At 40.6% G+C, this 24,936-nt stretch overlaps 1 protein-coding gene across 2 annotated transcripts in view; it reads right to left on the bottom strand.

Annotated features, from left to right (window-relative positions):
* NT5C3A (5'-nucleotidase, cytosolic IIIA) overlaps nt 1-13,372 on the bottom strand; it is a 39,086-nt gene extending 25,714 nt beyond the window's left edge. The window contains exon 1 of one of the 2 annotated variants that reach the window (XM_065938596.1): nt 13,167-13,372. In XM_065938596.1, coding sequence (XP_065794668.1) covers nt 13,167-13,304 — 138 coding nt within the window. In that variant the 5' untranslated portion in view covers nt 13,305-13,372. The remainder of the gene's footprint in view (nt 1-13,166) is intronic. The other variant, XM_065938598.1, reaches the window with a different exon arrangement.
* Nucleotides 13,373-24,936: the final 11,564 nt, after the last annotated feature.

Below are 24,936 nucleotides of genomic sequence, written 5' to 3'. Positions count from 1 at the left end.
TGGGAGAAGGGATAAATTAGAAGTTTGAGAGTAGCAGAAAAGCCACTAGGTGTAAAATAAACAAAGTCCTACTGTATAGCACAGGGAACTATATCTAGTATCTTGTAATTAAGTGTAACAGAAAAGAATCTGAAAAAGGATATCTATAAGAATATATCTGAATCATCTAGCTGTACACCAGAAACTAACACGTTAGTTTATGTGTTAAACTAATTACACAATAACACATTAAAGTCAGCTGTACTTTAACAAACCAAACCAAACCAAACCAAACCAAAACCAACAGTGGAACACTTGTTCATTAGAACTTATAAAAATAAGTTTGGTAGAAAATGGCCTTTAAAAAGCTTTGTGGTCAGTTTTGTATTTTTGAGCTCTTTCAAACTTTAACAGATAGCTCCATGCTAGATAAACTATAACACATGAAATAACTATCCAATTTCTTTTCTGAACTAACTAGTATAAAACTCTAAGACAAAAGTCTCTCAAAAAGAGACAAAAAGAGAAAACATACCTAATTTCACTTTGAATAAACATATAAAAGTTTAAATAATAAACCAGTAACAAACTAAATCTAATATAATAACCATCTAACATGACTGAACCAAATATATTCCAAAAATCAATTAATAGTTATCAATGAGAAATGTCAGGGGTCACAAATGACTATATACTCTTGGTATTTTCTAAATTTTCTGTAATGAATAATATACTTAGAAGAAGAAAAAGATTATTTTTTAACACTTATATATTCCAAAATAAAAGAAAATGCATATAATGTTACTATACACCTCTGTTGAAGCAATGGGCAGTATATGTTAAGTCATATTTATGAAGTGAAATGAAAATTATCTATTGGGACAAAATCATAACACTTTACTATTTTTTCTGCAGTAGCCTTCCTCATTCTATGACTGGGAGGATAAACTAGTGAGTAAGCTATACAAACTAAACAATATGCTATATTTTCCTACCCTGGCTGTAAAATGAAGTCATAATGTGTAAATGAGGAGTTATGTGCAAATTAAGGTCAGCAAAACATTCTATAAGGAATTAGTCCAAAGGTATGAAAAGAAGGGTCATATTTAGCTACTCAAAAATGGAAGTGAAATTAAAAAAAAAAAAAAACTGGAAAAATGCATTTCTAACATACTCTCGTGGCCAAAAGCATTTTATAAAAATTCTTGCAAATCAAGACAAAGAACTGATGATTCAGCAAAGAAGAAAATAAATGGTCAATTATTTTAAAAGTTCACTTCAAAAGCAACAGAAACATTTTTTTTAAAAAAGCTATCATTTGGCAAAGATGAGGAAAAAAATGATACCTACTTCCAGGAAAACATGGAGCTAGGTACTTGGATATACTGTTGGTGAAAGTATAAATTGGTACAACCTTTCCAGAGGGTAACCTGGCAGCATATTCAAAAGGCTTTGCTCCAACAATTCCATTTAAACAGACATGGACATGCATAGATGCTACAAGAATGTTCACTGATCCATTATTTATCATAACAGAAAATAAGAAACAAGCTAAATGCTCAACAATGAAGAACCTGCTAAATAATTGATGATATTCATATATGATATAATACCGAAGTAACATAATACAGTTATTAAAATAAGGGTAAGTTTGTTATTAAGAAATAAATTAACAAGTGAATCATCTTTTAAAAAACAATGTTATATAGTATGATCCCATGGGAAAAATGATACTTAGCAGTTATATGCATAGAAAGAGAAAGGAGTACATTTACTAAAATACAGGTTTTTTTGGTTGGTGAAAATTGAAGATTACTTTTTCCCCCCTCATCTAGATATACTAATTTTATATCAGCATATACTATCTCAGAAATAAAAAGAGGAAGAATCAATGGGAGATTAAGTATAAAATAGGCAAATAATTAAAAAATGGAGAAATTCCTTATAAAAAGCTTAATCATAATTCAGGTATTCATGAGTCAATCAGCAAAACTCCCCTAAAGCTGAATCAAATGACTGGAGATCCACATATGGTGTAGACCCCCTGAGTTAATTAAATCTATTAACGATCAAGATCTGTGCTTGCTGTAAGTACACTGGAGGGGACTCAAAAGTGAGTCAAATGCATGTAGCTTTATCCTTTATAATGACTCATGCTTCTTGTACAATTATAGTGAAATTAACTGAAAATGCCATGATGGTATGTGCCAATCCTCCACATGTGCTTCCCAGGCCAGCTGAACCATCTACAAAGATGACAGCAGGAATGCAGATGAAAAAATGTTGCTCAAAATTTGGCATAATGCTGTATATCTCTCATTCTTTTTAATATTTTTACTCTGAGAAAGATGTATGATAAGATAAAACCATTCAGTTTTTATCTCCAAATCTGAGGTCTCAAATAAAATACTGTTATCAAATAAAATCAGAGATAATTTTTAAATGCATTACTTCGTATGAACATACTACATGAAAACATCATGTCTAAAATCAAGATGGGAAAAGAATAGCTTTGTTTATTTATAGAAGGAAGAAGATAGAAGAATTAACATTTACTGAGTAACTAGCACGTGGCAAACATAGCTTGGCACTATCTGGATATACAAGATAACAAGACAGTGCCAGACTAAGCCAAATGCCACGCAGTTTCTAATTAATTCCCAGTTCTAATGTCGGTGTAGTCCCTTTTTATCTTAGGGAACTTCAGCGGGTTCTTCTTTGTAACATTTCACTATGCTATAAAGCTTGGCTAGGTTCTCAAGTTTTTCCTATCTCCCTGTATTAAAATTGATCAAGTGTCTCATTCCCTCTGAATGCTGAAAGTGTGACTGAGAGAAATTGAGATGAACTGACAAATTGTTCATGGGGGAAGGCTGGATAATAACACAACTATTATTATTTTTGTTGATGGTGTTACTTTGAACCCAGACTCCAAGTAGGACATCTGAGGTAAGGTAAATGAGAAGGCTGTACCATGACAAGTCTTCAAAGAAGGTAGAGGCAGGAAGGATCTTGCAGGAACCCACATCATGTTAAACCTGTGATCATCTACTTCCACCTAATTACAAGCAGGAACTTGCCAAACACATTGAGCAACTCTCCAACCAACTGCTAAACAACTTTGTAACCTATTAACACCTTGAAAATGAAGAACATATATCAGAAAAAAGGAGACAAATGGCATTTACATCTGTAACAGCAAAATACTGTCTTACTTGGCTTAAATTTCAAAGCTTAATAGTTTATAGGAGGAGAGGAAAAATAATTTTCTCTCTACCCTTCTAGGTTCCTGCAAGATCCCCCTGTACTAGAAAGATTAACAGAAAAAATTAACTTCGTAGCTACAAGAGACCCCACAAAGATATGAGCCCCAAAGACAGCCAGGCAATTGATCAAGGCTTATATATTATACAATGCTGAGCTAAGGGGGAAAAGGCAGGGGTCTGGGGATTCAAAGGGGAGGAAGGCAATTCCCAGGAAGAGGGGAAGATCAAACGTTTGGTGAGCAAACATTTGTCCCTCTATGTAGGGAAATGTCCCAGATGAAAACTGTGATCTTTGGTAATTGCTCTCTCATGGTATAGGACTCCTTCCTAAATTTTTAGGCAGGTGAGGAGGAGGTAAAAAGGTTTTCTTGAGTCAGCTGCTTCTTGACTGCCTTCAACACCAAATAATTCACACGCCAAAATGGCACATTGTGGAGTGGTACCTTCTGCTTCACTTCAGGTTAAAGCAACAAAGAGTAAGCAAACAAAAAAGTGCATTAACAAGAAAGGTAATTCAGAAATGAAGCACTGTGCCATGAGAGGGAAAGTCTGTCACCTGCTGGTAGAAAAGCAGAATTGCATGAGTTCCCTGATTGCTGTTTGTTTTTTTTTAAGGGGGGAACATCTAGACAGCATATTAAAAAGCAGAGACATTACTTTGTCAGCAAAGGTCCATCTCGTCAAGGCTATGGTTTTTCCAGTAGTCATGTATGGATGTGAGAGTTGGACTATAAAGAAAGCTGAGCACAAAAGAATTGATGCTTTTGAACTGTGGTGTTGAAGACTCTTGAGAGTCCCTTGGACTGCAAGGAGATCCAACCAGTCCATCGTAAAGGAAATTAGTTTACAATATTCATTGGAAGGACAAACATTGAGGCTGAAACTCCAGTACTTTGGCCACCTGATGCAAAGAACTGACTCATTTGAAAAGACCCTGATGCTGGGAAAGATTGAAGGCGGGAGGAGTAGAGGACAACAGAGGATGAGATGGTTGGATGGCATTACTGACTCAATGGACATGAGTTTGGGTAAACTCCAGGAGCTGGTGATGGACAGGGAGGCCTGGTGTGCTGCAGTCCATGGGGTCCCAAAAAGTCGGACACGACTGAGTGACTGAACTGAACTGATCTATCAGGTAAGGTTCACGACATTAGATTTCAAATAAGTTATTATGTGAAGACATAAATTACAACCTATAATTAAAAGGAGAATAAAGATTGAAGTAGGATTTCAGATTCTCTGTATGCTTAATTCAATAATTATTTTATTTTTTTCAATAATTATTTTAAAAACAAGTGAAAGAGGAATACATGGAAATGTATTTAAATAAATTATAGGGAACATTGTCGTGTCCGACTCTTTGCGACCCCATGGACAGTAGCCTGCACCAGGTTCCTCCATCCATGGGATTTTCTAGGCAAGAGTACTGGAGTGGGTTGCCATTTCCTTCTCCAGGGAATCTTCCCGACCCAGGGATCTAACCCAGGTCTCCTGCTTTCTAGACAGACGCTTTAGTGTCTGAGCCACCAGGGAAGTCCATGAAAAATTTAGGATAATCCAAAACATTTTGCAAAATTATAAAATCTGTGGGGGAGGGAAAACAATTTTCCTTCTACCCTTCTAGGTTACTGGCTGAAACTCCACTGTAATGAAAGACAGATTAACAGCAGAAAAACAAGTTTAGTAACATATACAGTATACTTCCTGTTTACATCAGAGATACCCAGGAAAACTGTGTTAACTTCCAAAATGACCCAAGCCATTAGTGGCTCAGATGGCAAAGACTCCACCTGCAATGCAGGAGATCTGAGTTTGATCTCTGGGTTGGGAAGATCCCCTTGAGGAGGGCACGGCAACCCACTCCAGTATTCTTGCTGGAGAATCCCCATGGACAGAGGAGCCTGGTGGGCTACAGTCCATGGGGTCACAAAGAGTCGGACACAACTGAATGACTAAGCATAGCACGTCACCTACATACCATCTTAAGCTAAAGACAAAAGATGCTGGGGAAGGGAAAGCCAGGTTTTCAGGCAAAGCTCAATAAACAAGGGTATGGTTGTTACGTGGAGTTGAGATTTTTGAGAATTTCTATGTGTCTATGTGCTCAGTTGTATCCAACTCTTTTCAGCTTCACGGACTGCAGCCTGCCAGGCTCCTTTGTCCATGGAATTTTCAGGCAGGAATACAGGACGGGTTGCCATTTCCTCCTCCAGGGATCTTCCAGGGAATGAACCCGCATCTCTTGCCTCTCCTGCATCAACAAGTGGATTTTTTTTTAAATTACTGAGCCACCTGGGAAGCCCAAGAGTTTCTACAGACTCAGTCATTGCCCTCTTCCTGGTACAGAAAGGGAGACAACGCCACAAATGGAAATTTCCCTTAGAAGTGTAAACTGCTCTTATCAAAGGGTAACTTCTGCTACTTTCTCAGTTTCTCCCGGGTCAGCTGTTGTATTTCCCTTTAAAAAAAAAAAAAAACCACAACAGAGAAACAGCCTAAAATAACCCTGATACCACAGAGGCATATTTTGGGGTTACAAATTCTGCTCCCTTTCAGATCCTATATATTTCACTTCTGCAACGTGTCAACTTTCAGCCCTCCTCTTTCTGCTGCTCCCATGGCAGTCTAGAGAGCACAGTCGTTCTCTTCACTCCAGGCTTATTTTAATTCCTGCTCCTCCTGGGTGGCAGATTTGCACCCCAAGGTGTACCTTTTTTGCATAAGGATTATTTTGAGCTGATTATTTCAGAGAAACAGCAGACACAAGAGAAGCTTAGAAAACAAAGTAGACATTACCCTCGTAGCTCAGTTGGTAAAGAATCTGCCTGCAATGCAGGAGGTCTGGGTTCAATTCTTGAGTCGGGAAGATCCCCTGGAGAAGGAAATGGCAACCCACTCCAGCATTCTTGTCTAGAGATCCCACGGACAGAGGAGCCTGGCAGGCTACAGTCCATGGAGTTGCAAGAGTCGGACACGACTTAGCGACTAAACCACCAAGGGAAATTTACATTTTTTGATAAAAGAAATCTCCATCTGCATCTCCCTTTGTACGAGGAAGAGAAGATGATTCAAGCACAAGAAATCTATTAATGGAGAATGCACTTCAATCTGAGTATCAACCCTAGGTCAGGTTTGTCAAACTTCGCTACCTCCACACCTCTTTTCCACTCTTCTTTTTGCCTTTAGCTTCAGATGGTTTAATTCTAAGCCATCCAGGAGTTACTCACTTTCCCTTGGTCTTGTACATGTTAATAATGAGCTTGTTTGTTTCTCTTTTGTTAGTTTGTCTTGCTATGGGGTCCCCAGTGGAGAATTTAGAAAGGTGGAGGGAAAATTATTTTTTTCTTCTCCTACACTCGTCTCCTGATTCTAGCAATGCTTAGTCTATCTCAGCTACCAGGTTATTCATACTAAAACACATTCTAGATCTTATTCATTAAAAATATTAAAAAAAAAACAAGCTCAAGGGATCTTTAGCAAATTAATTACAAACACCTGATAATGGAGATGTTTCTACAATGTGGTCCAACACACACCTTTTAAAATGTTATTGCTATTCATTAACCAGTTTAAAAAAAATAAATAAAATACATGCTCATGTTATTGCAAACATTATGAAACATTAGGAGATGATAAAGTTGAAGGTTTCCTCCACAGTCTCACCCTCCCAAGTTCGACTATCACCAGCAACAACTATAAACAGCTTCGGGTATAGTTTCTCAAGAAGCTCCAATAACAAGCACATACTTGTATATCTTTTCTGGAACTACAACCGTCCTACAACTTGCCTTTTTCCCCTAATTACTATCTTTTGAGCTTTTTAAAATGTTAACTCATACAGATTTACTTTTTTCTTTTTCAAAGCTGCACAATATTTTATTATATATGTACCATATATAAATTATGTACCATAATTTAACCATGCACCATTACTTACTTAACCAATGTATACCACCTCCTGAGTAAATGAAAGTGTTCACTTTCCTACATTCTCATCACTCTGCTTTCTCTTCTTCATACAGTAAATTCTGGCAGCCTCAATTTTCACTATTTGTGAGCAATTAACCTGGAAGTTTTGTGACTTGTAAAATTCGTAATTATGCTGGTGGCAAGAATTTGAACTGTTTACTTCAATGGTTCTCAAACTTTTGTAAGCCTCAGAATCATGTGAGGAGGGGTGGACTTGTTAAATGAAGACAGTAAAAGGATTTAAGGATATGATACCTTTTAGCCAGAAAACAAAATTATTGGATAAATTAAAAGTATTAGTATATAAGACCTTATGGAAAACCTGACCAAAGTTTTTGGTCAGCCTAATATCTGGTTCAAGGGTGGCTTCATCTGTCATGTAAATGAATTTCCAACAAAAGGAATAAGCAAAAAACCCAATTTCTAAAGCTAAACTTTTTTCAGGAACTATTCTAGCTAACATGAAAATAGCTCACTAGATAAGAGATCAAACTTTTCACTGAAGTTGAAAATGTGGTTAACTTGCTACATGAGGATAAGACACAGGAAACATGACAAATGTGCTTTGAGAAGACAAAAATCACATGCCTGGTACAAACAGTTCCGTACTTGCAAATTTGGAGATTCAAGATGACCTTGGATATTTTCTTTGACAAAGTTGCGAGTTTAATGTATTTTCCTTATTTGAAGATATATTTTACTCACACTGGACACATCATGATTTCTACCCCTCAAATATCACCATGTCTATCAAACATTACCCAATGTCACCTCCTATTCCTTTGAACGCCACAAAGCCTTCTGTTGATCTCTTTCTTATAACATTTATATTCTTTCATTCTAGAAATACTGTTAGGACTTTAGCTTTTTAAGCGAGTTGTGACACCTATTTAGGGTTAGCTTCTAAATCTCATTAGTGTGTTATGAAGGCAGTGGGCATATCTCAGGAACTATTAATACTAAGATCTAGCTACTTCAGGTGTGAATGAATAAATCTTTACTCTTTGGGTGGAGAGAAGATCAAAGCTATTCAGAATTTGTATCCTCTATTGCTATTATTACCAAGTACTTGGAATAGTTGGAATGCTCTATTTTTCTATCAGCTGACTGACCACCTGTAACATTATATGTACTTTCATTTGATCAAATATTGAATACTTACTGAACGGTCAGTGTGGCCATATGATACCGTTCCCTCCAAGCACATGTAAGGAAAAAGTTTTGCTTATGGAGGAAGTATTCTCCTTGCTCCCTCACTTCTGCTGTCTGGAAGATGGAGATGCTGGCCAGGACTACTACATCTTCTGATCTTGAGAAAAGCCACGGACATTTCAAAGGCCTCTTCAAACCTTGTACCCCTTAGTTAACACCAGCAACTGCCTATCTTTTGGATTTCTTGTTACACTAGAAAAATAAATCTGTACTGTTTAATAAAGCCACCGATTTTGGGTCTCTGTTTCTCTTAGTCAAGTGCAATTAATAAAAAAAGATGACAAAAAAAACATGCACCAATTCAGACATACCAGAACATACATTATAGCAAACAATATAAGAGAGTGTATAAATTGCTAAATTATGAGAAATCGTCAGGAAACACCACAGGAATTCAGGGAATACACTTCACAGAACAAATCAGTAATTTAAAACATGGGCTAAGAAGTCATAAATTTCTGTACTGATAAAAATTAAACTTGAGTTATCAAAATATTTTAAAAGCCTATGTGATGGTGTTAACCCCCTGGAGCAGTTGTTTAAATCTTGGTTTTTCCCTGCCCTTTTTCTAAATATATCTAAATTTAGATTCAGTAGTGGGCTTTCCACTTAACAGAATAGCACTCGGAAAACATCTGATATTATCTTAAGATAGAAGAAAGGAAGAAGATTTTGTTAGAAGTTTATATCTAGGAAGGAAAACACTAAGGTTTCAAAAACAGAGTAATTTAAAGAGTAATTGTTGATGTTCACGAGAAAGCCATAAATACTTGAGATGTGTTTAAATTAGAAAGGACAGTTTCAACTGGTTGGGGAGCTTCAAGGGGCAGTTCCATCTCCCTTATTCCTGCTGTCCCAATAATTTCCACCTTCTCTGTTGCTCTTTAGGGAATAGTGTTAAGCCTATACATTTACTCCGGTTTTGTGTTTCCATTTTATTTCATTGGTAGATACACCTACTTCGGGAGCATCTCCTCACTCCAGATTTATATAGATTTAAATAACATACATCATTATAAATTTAAGGTATACAGCATAATGCTTTGACATATGTCCAGTGTGAAATGAATACCATAATCAGTTTACTCAGCACTCATCATCTCGTACAGTAAGAAAGCAAAAGAAAAAAAGTTTCTCTTTGTGATGAAAACTTTTAGGATTTAATCTCTTACCCTTTCTATATATCCTACAGCAGTGTTAGCTATAGTCATAGTGTTAGCTAGGGTTGTACATTAAAACTCTAGTGCTTATTTATCTTATAACTGTAAGTTTGTACCTTTGACTGCCCCCTCTTCCAATTACTTTGGGAGGATTCAATAAAGGATTATCAGAAAACCTGAATGATATTAAACCACCTCATTTTCTTTTTTGGAATTATTTTCCTATTGGAGAAAAATAAGTATTAATCTTTTGGTAAAAAGTAAAACTAGAATATACTCTGCTAATGAAGAAAAAAGGAAAAGAGTTGATATCTAAAAATTGGAAAGAGGTGCCATTTAGTAGGAGAAATTAAGTCAACTGGACAGAAATAAAGAATGAAGTAAGTAGACGCAGTTGGTATAAGGCTGAAAATAAGACATAACATAAATTAAAATATGCTGAAATAAGCACCTATAAATCAGTGAGTGGTACAGTCAGCCATCCATATCTGTATGTTCCACATCAGTGATACAATCAACCGAAGACTGAAAATATGTGGGAAAAAAATTTCAGAAAGTTTCAAAAAGCAAAACTTGAATTTGCTCCTCCCTGGCAACAATTTACACACCACTTACATTGTAGTTACAACTGTTTACATAATATTTACACTATATTAGATATTAGAAGTAAACTAGAGACTATTTAAAATATGAGAGGTAATGCATAGGTTATAAGTAAATACTATTTACCATTTTATAAAAGGGCCTTGAGCATCCTTGGAGTTTGGTATCCAAGGAAGTCTGGGAACCAGCCGCCCAAGGATAGTGAGTGACTATTGTACATTCTTAAAGAGAGAGGACTGTTCTTTATTTCTTTAAAAGGCTACATGTCCACCTGTGTTCTCTATCCCCAGCCTTCCTATCTTCTCTAGAACTCAGCTTGATTGATTATTCCCTTTCCTCCTTTCACTTCTTTAAGCATTCTCACTGTCCTTCTGCCTGCCAACATGGTTACGCTGCCAACCACTCAAAACCAAAGCAAAACAACATACACTGAAGGCATGAGTATTTTTGCATTTAACAGTCACTTTCTGGTCTTCTTCACTTTGTTGTTCTTTTAGTGGCTGTCTAACGCACATGGCTTTGAGCTCAACATGTGACCTGTGCAGACTGATGCTGCTGACTCTGCCCCTTCTTTTTGGTAATGTGTTCTCTTTTCCCACATCTGAGATCTCTGTTTTCTTCACTGAACACCCGTTATTTGTCAGTATTCTCAAGGTTTCTCTTTTCATCCTGCTGCAAAGTTATGGATAAGAAATCATAACCATTTTCACTATTACTGCCAAGAAGTTAGACATTTCAGAAAGTACTGTTGCTAGTCCCAATCTATCTTCTCAACTCCAGCACTACATTTTCAGTTGTTGCTAATAACAACAACAGGTAATGTATATACTGTATATTACTATGGGCCAATATATGGCAATAATTGCTTTTCAAAGCACTTTACTTAATGTAACTAATTTATGGACATTTCTTCTTGGCTAAACAGGACAAAGTGAATTTGCTCCACATTGTCCCTGTCTGTTCTCTCTCTCTCCTTTTTGATCTTGGCTAATAATATAGCCATTATTACCATTTAGTTTGCAATCCCCACAATGTGATTAATCTCTTTAATGATCCTAAATAATGAAAAGCTCAAAATGATAGCAATTATGCCCACTGTGTTATTCATGTAACTTCATAACTACCCCATGAAGTAGGTAGTATTATTATCTTCCAATTAATAGGTGAACAGAGTCAGAGAAGTTAAAAAACCGGCCCAAGATCACATAGCTTGATAAATGAGAAAGCCTAGATTCAAAGTTAGGTTTGCATGAGTCCAGAGTTTGTATTGCCAAGTCCTGTTGATTTTATCTCTGAAGTGTTCATCCTCTGAGCTCTCATTTTCTAGTCTAGGCTCTAATCATCTTTCACAAGGAATACCGCCAGCATCCTCCTGAATTATTTCCTTCTTTCCAGGCCCTCCCCTTTCACCTTAATATAAGTGATCTTTATAAAATAAACTTTTGAACATGCAATTATCCTGTCCAACCACCTTTGATGGCTCCCCATTGCCTAAAAAATAAAGGGCAAACTGTTTGGAATGGCTTTACAACATTCCTTTACAATTTTGTCTCCTTGTCCACATTCCCTATCTCTTCCTTCCAAATACACGTCTGTATATTATGCTGCAGCCAGAATACTACTTGTCCTTATGCCTGAATTAATATTACATATTATGTATATTTAAAGATAGCGGCTTCATTGTGGATTTTGTGAAAGCATTGACTTTTTTACCTCTACTTGGTTTAGAAGAGAAGTGATAGACCAATGCACAGTCCAAGTACATACAAGTAGGTATGGCAATGTGGGTTCCCCCACCACATATATATTATACATTTTTGGTTTGTAACAAAAGGAAGCCACCAATGTTTTCTATGCAGGATAGCAACATAAACAAAATGAAAATTTTGAGATTAACATCTGCTCTTATGAGTACAGAAATGGAGAAAAGACTACGCAATAATAATCCAAGACTAATTTAATCCTAGCAATAACCAAAACTATTGGCATAAGAAACATGTGAGGAATTAACATTTTTAACTTTTATTTATGAAACAATATTTTTGTATTCAACCCAGGGCCAAGAGCAAAGATTGGGACAAATAGTTTCTGTGCTCAATTAGAACATATAGTTGAAGCTAAGTATTCTCAGTATATGAACCTAAAATTATATTATTTAGTATAGTGGTAAGCTGTCACTGATCTGTCAATACTAGATCCTAGAAGTTCATGTGTGTAGTACCTTATTGGGAGTATACACAGGACTGTTCACTCCAGAAAGTACCAAAGAATGCAACTTGCTGAGAAAACTGTCTTGATGAGAGGGCTCTAATTAAAACACAAAACATCCCCAACTTTGGAGCAAATATTGCCTATAAAGCACCTCAAATGGAATTATTCAAATACTGTCTTACAATAAAATTGGAAATAAATTTCTAAAACGTTATGTAAGAGGTTTGGTGGGGGGAAAAAAATGAACACAAAGATACTTCCCAGCAGTTCTGAGACAGGAGGGGTAACATTGCAAATACAAAATAAACTATTCTGAACTCCAGCTGGGTTAACTGTCATTTCTTTAATTAACCACTGACAAGTTACACCTTGTCATAACCAAGCACATCCTTGCCACGGTGCAAAAACCACCATCAGAACTGGATGGTTGCAACGGTCTTTGATCCGGGTTGCCAAGAGGAGGGCGAAACATCCCCAGGAACTTCCATTTCTTGAAAACACTGGTGTTGCTGTGGGAGGTAGTTTTTTTTCCGAATTACCTATTTGCTGCCTTTTTGTTTCAGAGATATAACTAAACCCACGGGAAGCCGAGCGCCGCCGTCAAGGGTCCAGACCAGGTCATCGGGCCCGCTGGGTCGCCCCAGGCGGGACGAACGGGTCCCCAGTGGGCCCCCAGCATTCCAGCAGCGGTCGGCGCGGGAAGGCGAGGCCGGACGAACCACCCCGACCCCTCACGCGCCCCGGCACGACGGGCCCCCACACTCACCATTTCGATGATCTTGGTCTTCCGGCCTGTCTTTCTCTTCAAGGTGAATATGTACTGGGCCAGCACTACCCCCGCCACCAGGGCGCACACGCTGGCGCTCGCTACCGCGCCCACCCTCGCCACCGCCGCTCGATCCATGGACCTGGCCTCCTTTGCCTCGCAGTTCGAGAAGACGTCGCTGGATGGCTACCGGCCTCAGAAACGCCGGCCGGTGGACAAGCCCGGGCGACCCGCCCCTCCTGCACGAGCCCCGCCCCCTGCACGAGTCCCGCCCTCAGGGAGGCCCCACCCACGAGGGCCCAGCGGCGGGAAGCAGGAGGCAGCTGGAGGAACCTGCCTGCACCGAAAGCCAAGGAGGGGAAGAGGGCCTTCTCAGAATCTGGGTCAGAGGAACTGCTCAAGGACAGAAAAGGGGAACTGAACTAAATCTCTCTCTCTCTGCTAATAAGGACCAGGCAGTGGTTCATTCCAGCCCCGCCCACTAGAAATTTGATGCCAACCGTCACTCAAAAATAATCCTCGGCCTTCCACCCTCCTCTGACACTCAGGACTACAACCCCCAGAAGGCACCTGGGGCGTTGCTATCTAACTTGCGCAGTAGCTTAGCTGCAGAGTGCTAGGACCAGCGGCAGGGTGCAGCAAAAGAAGGGAGTAAAAGGCGATCTACAGGATATGAGAAAATACTTGCAAACCGTTTACCTGACGAGGGGTTAATATCCAGTTTATGTTAAAAATGTTAACAACAACAAACCCCATTAAACAATAGGCAAAAGACTTGAATAGACAATTGGTAAAGAAGCTTATGAAACTTATCAATATTAATCATCAGGAAAATGAAAGTCAAAACCACAATGAGATATCACTTCACACAAGTTAGGACAACCACTGTCAAAAGGACCAGAAAATTAAAAATGTTGGTGAGGATGTGAAGAGTTGGAACCCTTGTGCACTGCTGGTGGAAATGTAAATTTGTGCAGCCACTGTGGGAAAATGTGTGGAAATTCCTCAAGAAATTAAAAACAGAATTACCATATGATCCAGCAATCCTATGTCAGGGTATATATCCAAAAGAATCGAAAGGAGACACTCATAGAAATTTTAGCCCTCCCATGTTCACTGCAGCACTATTCACAATAGCCAAGATGTGGAAGCAACTGAAATGTTCATCAAAAGATGAACTGATAAGAAAATGTGGAAATACATCAAAAGTAATATTATTCAACCTTTAAACAGAGGCGAATTCTGCAGTATTTGACAACACGAATCAATCTTGAAGACCTCATATATGTGAAATAAGCCAGTCATAACAAAGACAAGTTGCATTATTCTACTTCTATGAGTAGTCAGACTCTAAGAAACAGAAAGTATAATAGTGGTTGTGGGGTCTGAGGAAGAGGAAATGATGGAGTCGTTCAACTGAGTAGTGAGTTGTTTCAGTTTTGCAAGATGAAAAATTCCAGAGATCTGTTGCAGAACTGTGTGCCTACAGTTAACACTACTGTACTATACCTTTAAAAACTACGTTGGTAAATTTTATATGTTTTATACCACACACATTTAAAAAGTTGCTATGGCAACAGCGCAGCGACAGCTTGAAGTTAGGCTAGAGAAAGTAGGTGTTTTTTCTTTTTCTGCTAATTCCAATCATCGCCTCTTCCATCATTTTCCTTTCTGAGTAGCATGACTTGTTCTCACCTGCCTGGACTCTTTCAAGTTTCAAGGGATCGATGCAGTTTCCCCTGCTCGTCTCTAGGGATAACAGGAAGGGGATGCAGGGGAGCTACTTGGGGGGATCACATCAACTCTGTGGAGCTGGCGGTGCTACTCGGTGAGGCTCTCTCTTTGCCCAGGACATGAAAAAAGTTGGAACAGGAGAACAAGAGGGAGCAGTAAGGGTTGCTTTTCTCTGCACCCTCCACTCTTGCTCTAGTTGTTCCAGCCCTGGGACCCTGGCAGTTGTTCTGCTTGAAGGGAAATTTGTAGAAAGAGAGTTCTTAGAAAGGTGGAATAGAGCTTATCCGAGCAGGCATCTGGTGAGAAAACAAGTCTGGAATTAACCACTGGGTGCGTGAATGCCTTTTGTAGAACTGGGAAACACATGTTGGCTACAATCAGTCCATATGTTTGATTCCTCTGTTGTTGTTTTTAACTGTTTAAGTATGTAAATCTTTGTTTTTCTGTAAATTATTGTCCTTAATGATATATGATGTTGGGGTGGTAAGAACATATGAAGGAATTTGATGTAAATTTATGACTTTTTGCTATGCACAACCTTACACTCTGCTCTGATAGGATTATTGGCATAGTCTTGGCTTGGAACTAGTTAAGTAGTATTCTTGTGAGGAAGAACTATTTGGTGGATGTAGGTTTAAGATCTTTGCCCACTAACGCTGTTAAAAATTAAAACAATCCAAAGCAAAACTAAAAACACACCACTGAGACTTACTCTCTCATTTCTTTGCATATTAAGTTGTGGGATAGTGACAGTATGCAAGAACCTAAAGAGCAGGAAGAAAGTATGCAGAAGAAAGGTTGTCATTAGCTGTGACTTAGAGGAGTCATGTAACATCTCTGGGCTTTGCTTTCTTATCCTGCAAAAGCAAAAAACCAAATGATTTTGGACAACTTTTAGCTTATATTAAAGCTCTTTGATTAAAGAGTAATGGTCTTTTTCAAGCCCTGGAAGATAACTTGGCAGAGGTCCTAGGAAAAAGAAGAGGGAAGTCCTGCTATAAAGAATCATCTACTGAGGAAATCAAGTGTTAGTTCAACCAGTGCTTCTCAAACATTAGGGTGAATGTGAACCACCTGGGGATGTTGTTTGGGGGGAGGCCAAGATTCCACACTTATTTTTGAAAGATATTTATTTATTTATTTGGTTGCACCATGTCTTAGTTGCGGCACTCAGGATCTTCGATATTTGTTGCGGTATATGGGATCTAGTTCCCCAAGCCCCTTAACCACTGGACCATCAGGAAAGTCCCAAGAGTTCATAGTTCTAACAAACTCTTGGGTGTTGCTGATGCTCCTGGCCTGTACACTACACTTTGAATAGAAAGGAACTAAATGGTGATTGATGGACTTTAAGAGACTTTATTGTGCTTAGTCACTCAGACGTGCCTGACTCTTTGTGACCATGGACTATAGCTCATCAGGCTCCTCTGTCCATGGGATTTTTCAGGCAAGAAATACTGGAGTGAGTGGCCATTTCCTTCTTTAGGGGATCTTCCCAACCCAGGGATCAAACCCACATTTCCTGTGTTTCCTGCACTGCAGGCAGATTCTTTACCCAATGAGCCATCTGGGAAGTTCTTTAAGGAGTTAACAATTGGAGGGAGGTGTGAATAAATAGAATTGATAGAACAGGAGAAACAAGAAGGAATTAAAGTTTGCCAATGTTATTTTGTCAACAGAAGTAGATCTTCAATTTTATGTTTGAAGTCCATGGAAATTATTGTTTGGTATAGAACATTTATAGATAATTTTGGAAAGTTAAGTTTTGCTTACTGGTGATATTTTTCTCTTCATTTTAGCAATTTGACAGATTTTTTTTCTCTAACAAAGGTATTCAAGGCCTTCGTCACATTACACCTATTTTTACCTGATTCAATTACTTGTTGTTTGAAGTTGTTTAAATTCAAACAGATGCCATATCTCCTATCTAAGCATTTTGATTTTGTATTTATCATTCAATAGCAGTGATGAAAGAAGAAAAATTCTCTTTCACCATTGCTTGGGTATCTAATATGTTCTGCAGGGCCCATGAGGTTTTCTCTTCTGTCTACTTAGGACAATAAGACCTCTTCAGACGTTGAGCAAATCTTCCCTTTCTTTTTCTCTCCTTGAGACTCTTTATGAACTCTTTCTGGTTGATGTACACTGTGTGCAAAGGATCACTTACTTGTTGTCAGCCTACTGATTTCTGTCCTTGGCTGTGTCTCCAAATGGACCTTGTGCCAGTAAGTCTTCATTCTTTATGACGGGTCAGTAGCATTTGATATAGCAGGTTACTCCCTCTTTCTACATACACTTTTAAAAAATAGGTCACAATGATATTATATACATACTAGTGGTTCAGTCGCTAAATCATATCTGACTCTTGTGACCCCATAGACTGTAGCCCGCCAGGCTCTTCAATCCATGGAATTTTCCAGGCAAGTATACTGGAGTGAGTTGCCATTTCCTTCTCTAGGGGATCTTCTCAACCCAGGGATAGAACTTGGGTCTTCTGTATTGCAGGCAGATTCTTTACCGACTGAGCCACCAAGGAAGTCCTAACACACACACACACACACACACACACACACACACACACACACACACACACACACACACACACACACACACACATTTTGACCATGCCACGTGTGAGATCTTAGTTCCTTGACCAGAGATCGAACCTATGCCTTCGGCAGTGAAAGCACAGAGTTCTAAGCACTAGACTGCCAGAGAATTCCCTTGTGTGATCACTTTATGGTCACAATCTCACCTTAACCACTCAACTTAACCACTGGAAACCACTGATCTAGTCAACATAATGTCCTTGAGATTTATCTAAGTTATTTTGTGCATCAATACTTCATTTTTTCTACTGCTGAATTGTTTTCCATGATATGGATACAACAGTTTGTTTAACCATTTTACAATTATACATTGAAGAACATTTGTTTTTTTCCTTGAATGTTGCTTTTTGAAAAACCATGAAAAGAAACCAGCATCAAGGACTAACATTTCTTGGAAATTTAATAAACAGTGCCAGGTTCAAGAGTTTTATTGAACTCAATCTCCAGCTCCCGCCCCGTCTCCCCACCCCTCCAGGTTCAGGTGTGGGACTGAAAGTTCCCACCCTTCAAGCACAAGTTAGGTTTTCCTGGTGATTAGCTTCCTTCCTTGAGTTATCCAGGGAACCCACCTTAGTCACCTTATTAGCACAAATTCTGCAGTGGTAGAAAGAGGCTTATTATGAATAACAGATGATATCATTTGAGCATGTCCTAACAACAGCACAATTCTTCTGCTGAGATATAAATATCGAGTTGAGAGATTGGACATAGAGATTTAGGTGTGAGCAATATGCTGGTTATATTGGAAGTCCTGAGAATGTGTGAAAATGCAGAGAGAAAGAGTGGAATAAGATGAAGAAAATCTAACCTGGAGAATATGAACATTAGAGAAATTTGGGAGACAGTAAAAGACTTTAAGAAGGGCCAGTAGAGAGGCAACCAGTTAGGCTGGTACCTGGGAGATGAGGTTTAGTGATATAAACTGAAAAGTTTCCATGCCATTTAGCAGCAAATGGTTCATCAGTGCCCTTGATGAGGGTGGATGAGTGGGCATAATGGTAACAAAGTCTGGATTGGCAGTGAGTGAAGGAATAAGAGGTGGAGAAGGTTGAGTGTTTATGATCCCCTTATAGGGAAATAGCTGTGAAGGGAGGAAAGGAGAATGATGAGTGGGGTCAGTACAGAGCAATGGGAAGTGGGAGAATAATGTTTCTTTCATGACCCTGAACCCTTAGAAAAGAAACTGTTACCTGCCCAATTAATATCTATTCTCCACTCTTAGTCACAGCAACCCAATTTCTTCCAAGTAGCAATGTGTCCAGCTCAAAGACAAGAGGTCACACACATCCTTTCAGTTAGGGGTAACCAAGGAGATAGAACCTGAAGCTGCACGTGTTTTCTATTATAACTCTTTATAACGCTGCAATTTCTGGAAAAACCCGATTTCCATGCAGTAACGCAGTCATTCCAAACTGTCGATTCTCCCTAGAAATACTATTCCTCCCTCCTTCACTACTATCCTATCACCTTCCTTTCTCTCCTGTGCAAAGAATACTGTACGTCCCCTTCTCACTGCCCACACCTCCCTGTCCCATCACTTCCCCCGACCACTTTGGTCCTCATAGCCGGAGCCCCTTCCCCGGAGATGTTGGTCTCAGCAGCATGAAGCACTCTTGCTCACCCCACCTGTGGGAATCTTCCTCCTCTCAGGTCTGTCCTCCGTGCAAGCTGACCTCCTTCGTCTCTGCTTCTCCTCGGTAGGCTCCTCCTTCTCAAGTGTCAGCGGCTTTGGGCCCCAGGAAGGACGGAGACCAGGAGCTCAAAAGAGCGGCGTGACCCGTCCTAACTCAACACACTCTGAGGAGGGGACAGTCGGGGAGACCGAGGGGGTTAGAAGGGCTCTGTCCTCTAGAAAAACCAAGGCCAGGATACCCACACACAGAAGAATGTGAAGAAGGGAGGGGTTCACGCGGGAGTGGGCGGAGAGGACCACTTTCCTCCATCAAGTCTCAGCACCTTCCAGCGGCTTCTGTCTGGGCAGGCTGGCCTGGGAGCTCCGACAGGGCGCATGCGCAGGGGGCGGGGCCTGCGGGGGAGGCTGCACGTGCCGCCCAGTGAGGCATAAAAAGGAGCCACTGCAACCGGCCCTGTAGGGGCTCTTGACGGCGCGGTCGGCCGTGTGCGCGCTGTGTGCGCCGCTACAGAAATTACCAGTCGCAGATGTCGGGCTAGAGCAGGTCAGTGTTCCTAATGGGAACGTGGATTGTGCACGGCGCGAGGGGACAGGGTTTGGGGGTCGTGGGGGACAGACTGGCCTACGGGAAGAGGGGTGTTAGGAGACAGAGCCCGGGGCCTGGAGTCGGGGCCGGGCCGGGATTCAGTCTGGGGCAGAGGCTAGGGAGCATGGTGGAGAGTCTGCAGACAAGGGTGGTGCATCTGGGCCTAAATCCCCTTTTCCAGTGCAGCTGCTGGGCACCCTGGCGTTTGACGCTGGGCACTGAGACCCCCCACGCCTCCAAGGCCTCATTTCCCCAAGGTGCTGCTGCCTGGGGAGCCGGACTCACTCAGCGTGACGTGGGCCTGGGCCTCGGCCTCTGGGTGCTGCTCTGCTGGTCCTAACGCCTTCAGGGCAGTACCCCATGTCTGCATCCCAGGCAAGTGGGAAGGCAAGGTAAGGGACCCGCCACCCAGGGTCCCAGTCATGATGGGGGACGAGGATGGTTTTCTACCTTTGCAGCACTTTACAGGGTGAGGCACAGCTGTCCTTTCTTAGCTGTAAACACCTGTTTTTCAGTGGAAAATGAACTCTTCAGGAAACAACGAAAATTTTGAGGGGAGTAACTCCAGACCTTTCTTCTATGTGCCGCCCATGGCCCAGCAGCCTCACCTGGGTCCCTGGTACCAGAATCCTGCCTATAATCCACTCTCCATTTCTGGGGCAGGTGAGGAATCTGAATCCCCAAGGAGGTTCAGTGGGATTAGGGACCCTCCGCGTAAATCAAAGCCTGAAGGTTTTCTAACTCCTTTGTCCATGATTTCCCTTTCCTCACCCTGTGCTCATGCTAGACAGATTGGGCGGACTATGGGGCAGTGTTTGTGGTTCAGATTAATAGAAAATATTCAAATTCTAGCTGTATATCAGTTGTGTGCTGTGTTAGTCACTCAGTCGTGTCCAACTCTTTGTGACTCAATGGACTGTAGCCCGCCAGGCTCCTCTGTCCTTGGGAATTCTCCAGGCAAGAATATTGGAATGGATTGCCATGCCCTCCTCCAGGGGATCTTCCTAACCCAGGGTTCGCACCTAGGTCTCCTGCATTGAAGGTGGATTCTTTACCATCTGAGCCACCAGGAAAGCCCAAATACTAGAAATGGATTCTCTATTCATTTGGCCAAGTTGTTGCTGTCCTTGTTTCCCAAATGAGGGAACCAAGGCTCCCAGTCAGTGACTGGCCCAGGATCATGGCGTAATCCAACCAAAGTCTCATGTTGTGAGACCAGTCTTGTTGGACGAGGTACCTTAGAGCTCCTAGTCCTTTGTAATTTTTCTACAGAGTCTAAAGATTCTAAAAGCTATAGTGGGGACATTAGAAAAGTATGTTGGAGAAAGGTGGCAAGCAAGATTTGAAAATATTTGGAAGGTAGACATCTTGGACCTAATAGATGGAGGTCCATTCAGATTGTCAGTTTCTACTTGAGTTTTGGGAAATTGTCTCTTAAGGAATTTGTCCTTCTTTATCTATGTAATAAATATTGTGGAAATAGGGTTCACTAATCATTTATATTTTTATGCCCATGGGGTCAGTAGTAATGTACCCTCTTTCGTTTCTGATATTAGGAATTTATCTTTCTCTTTTCTACCTTCATTCAGTTATGGTCTAAGCAGACATTTTATAATTAGTATACCTTTTAACTTGTAAGTGTGTTTCATGGCCCACAATGTGGTCTCTCTTTGTGAATGTTCTATGTAAGTGTGAGAAAAATATTCTATTAGTTGAGGGGGTCTATAGAGGTTAGTTATGTACAATTGGTTGGTGCTGTGGAGTTCATTGGTTCCTATTGATTTTTTAATATTGACTGCATCTATCCATGTCTGCTGTAGGCATATTAAAGTTTATGACAATGGATTCATCTATTTTTCCTTGCAGTTCTATGACTTTTGCTTCATGTAGTTTCACCCACTGTTAAGGGCATACATATTAGGGATTGTTATGTCTCAATGAAGAAGTGACTTTTTCTTGTGATGCCCCACTTTATGTCCCTGATTACTTTTTTTTTCTGAAATCTATCTGAAATAAATACAGCTTCTCCAAGTTTCTTTTGATTATTAGCATTAGCTAATTAGTATGGTGTGTCTTTCTCCTTCTGTTTGCATTTAATCCCCGTTTTTGTATTTAAACTGATTTTTTTCTTTGTTTTTGTAGACAGTAGTTTTTGTTCTTTATTATGCCTTATAATTTTTTTGTCAGCCATTTCGTACTGATTAAAAGGAACTGATCTGAATAGGCCCTTAGTAATGGAGTGTTACCTTGTAGAGGTAGAGAAGGGATCACGGTTCTGTTTGTGAAAGGACTATCATTAGGTCTTAGTCTTTTAGTGTGATTTTTGCCTTTGGACAACAAACTACACGTGCTTCCCCCTCGCATTGGATTGGGAAGGGTGGCTAGAGTGGACTGGAGAAAAGTATTTCCATTCCTGCACATCAGTTATGCTCTGTTTATTGTCTTCTGAAGATGAAGCTTGTTAAGAACAGTGCTTTTAGTATGCATGATTCTTTTTCCTCTTTCCCTGTGGGAAGCTCAGGAGATTTTTCTCTTAAATTTACTGTGAGAAACTGATTGAGCTACTGCCTGGAAAGCTTAAAAAAGTGTGTGGGATGGTTCCCTTATGGATGAGTTTTCTCTGAGGATTTGAACTCAGACTTCTTCATCCTAATCTTGCAGTCTGTCAATAGCAGTTCAGGTTTTCCTACCCCACTGTGAGTTCCCATCGAGTTTTGATCTCCTGGATCTGTGCTTCTATAAGTTGTGATTGTATTCACATGGTTTTCCAGTATTGGTAGTAGCACTTTTCCCAGTAACCAAACATTGCTGTGAATGACCTGAGAATTCTTGATTCTTGTTCATCTTTTTCACTTGGGTAGGATTGAGTGGCTTCCAAGCCTGTAGAATATCCATAATCACGTAGTCTAGCATCTTTTAAATATTAGTTGGACATGCGGTATGCAGTGCTCTAGAATTAAAATAGCTGATTTATGTTCTTATAAATAGGCTGATTTTGAGTAAATGTTTCCCTTTCCCATTTTGTCTTTTGTATAATAAGCTGAATTGGAGGTTTCTTTTTGCCATTGGCCAGCATTTGCTATTTCCCCATGTTTCAGCAACCACATGGCAACCACTATTCCACTGTATCTAATATAATTTTTTTCTAGATTTTCCATAAAAGTGATCATATAGTATTTGCCTTTCTCTGTCCAACTGATTTCTCTTGACAAAATGCCTCAAGTTCCAGCAGTTGCTGAAAATGTTTTAAAATGATTAGGGGAAGGAGGGTGTTCCAGAAAAGGAAAAGAGAAGTCTTAAAAGCTGTCTTGGTGAAGGAATGCACCATGGCGAGAGCCTTAGTGGATCATCTGTATTTTGAAAGACTCAATGAGATGATACAGCGAGAAACTAGATAATGAAGTGTTTTATGCCATCCTTAGGAATGTGGTCACTATCCCTCATATCTGATAGGCCATGATGACCCATTTAAATACTGTAACTGGAGAGAGGAGCACAGATTATTCTGGCAGCGAAACGGATTACAGACTTGTGAGAAGTGTGGGAGATGGGTTAAGAAGGTCGTTAGGAGTTACTCATGTAAAAACTAGGGGAGGACTTTATGTCCTTTGCTTTGGTAACAGAAGAGGTAACAGAAGACGAGGTGGGAGCCCGTGGTGGGTGTGAGCAGCTGTGGCTGTGCAGTGAGTACTGGCTGAATGTTGTGACTGGTGGCAGGAGACAGAATGGCTAACTATCCCCTCTCTTTCTAGCTTTCACAAATGGAAGTCTGTATTTTCCAATGGTGCTCAGTGAGTATCCTGCCTTCCTCGTCCCTCAGTCCCCATTGCCCGCTACTGTTAACCGAAGATCCATCGTCCCTATGTTATGTAGCACGGCACCGTTCCGACAGTATGGTGGCTATTGGGAAAAAATGAAAACAAAGGACACACAAACAGAAGCTGAACCTCAACTGGCTGAAAACTTGAATGAAAAGCAAGACGTGCACTCAGAAGGCGACGACCCTGAGATAGGAAAGGTGACCAGTATTCCTGCGGGTACATCAAACGAAATGATGCCGTCGTATGATGTAGTTTATGGTAAAGATATGCCACAGAAGGAGGTGCCGCAAAATGGGATTTCACAAAGTTTCTGTGAAAGTAGAGGAGTGCTTTATAACTCTTACGAGGGTAGAGACCGCATGAGCTTGGATGAAGAAAAGAAGAGATATGCAGCTCTTTCCCCAAACCCACCACCTCCGAATGACAGAGATGAAATCCAGAATACCGAGAACTCAAAATTGTATCACTCTACTGGAGATATGAACAAGCTTCATCAGGAACGGGCACTCTGCGCCAGCATGGAAGCAGTTAAAGACCTGAGCCTACACTCAGAATCATCTCAGAAGCCCTTTACTGCAGGGGAAAGTATGCCAGAGAACAGTAGTGGGAGCCATGGCTCCCCTGAGGCTGTGGGTGAAGAGGCAGAGAGCAACAGCTGCCCTGAGATGGCTGTCCCATCCCCTCCCTGCTTGGCTCAGGTCAGCAAAGTAGATGAGGGCATCCAGTGCCACTTGACTTGGTGGACTGAGGTACAGCCTGGGAATTCCCCGGAGTCTTCCCCAGGAAGTGGTAGGAAGGGAGCAGAGCAGATGTCAGCGGGGAGCAGGAACCAGGATGAAGCCTATGAGGTGGGGAACAATGGCTGCGGGGGGCGCCTTCCCTCCCCTACCTGGTTGGCCCAGGTCCACAAAGAGGACGAGGGCATCCAGTGCAACGTGAGTTGCTCTGAAGCCCAGGTAGAGAAATCCCCCCAGCAGACCCCCTCCAGGGGTGAAGAGACAGCATCAGACAGCGAAACCAAGGGATCTTGGAAACAGCCAATCACCAATAGGAACTTAAGTGCAGATAAAGAGGAAATGATCATGAACGATGAGACTGGGGAGATGTCTAATGAGAACTTGAAAAGGTGTGCGAAGATTAAAAAGACTGTGAAAGGGAGGAAGCTGAAAGAGCTGAGCAGCTTCTCAAATGTTAAGACAGCCTATCTGTTGAAGAAAAGTGCCATCTTGACCATTGTGCTTCCTGAGGATTCAGAAGACTCTGAGTTGGAAGAGGAGGGTGATGTGGATGAGGTCGAATGCCTCCTTGAAGTGAGTCCACAGAGCCCTCTGACATCTTCCAAAAGAAGGTCTTACCACAAGGCTGGAAGGATAATCAGGATGTCACC

The sequence above is a fragment of the Muntiacus reevesi genome, chromosome 6 (genome assembly GCF_963930625.1).
Source record: "Muntiacus reevesi chromosome 6, mMunRee1.1, whole genome shotgun sequence".
NCBI classification, from domain to species: domain Eukaryota; kingdom Metazoa; phylum Chordata; class Mammalia; order Artiodactyla; family Cervidae; genus Muntiacus; species Muntiacus reevesi.
The sequence above is the reverse complement of the archived record's forward strand: the minus strand, read 5'-3'. Positions and strand labels throughout refer to the sequence as shown.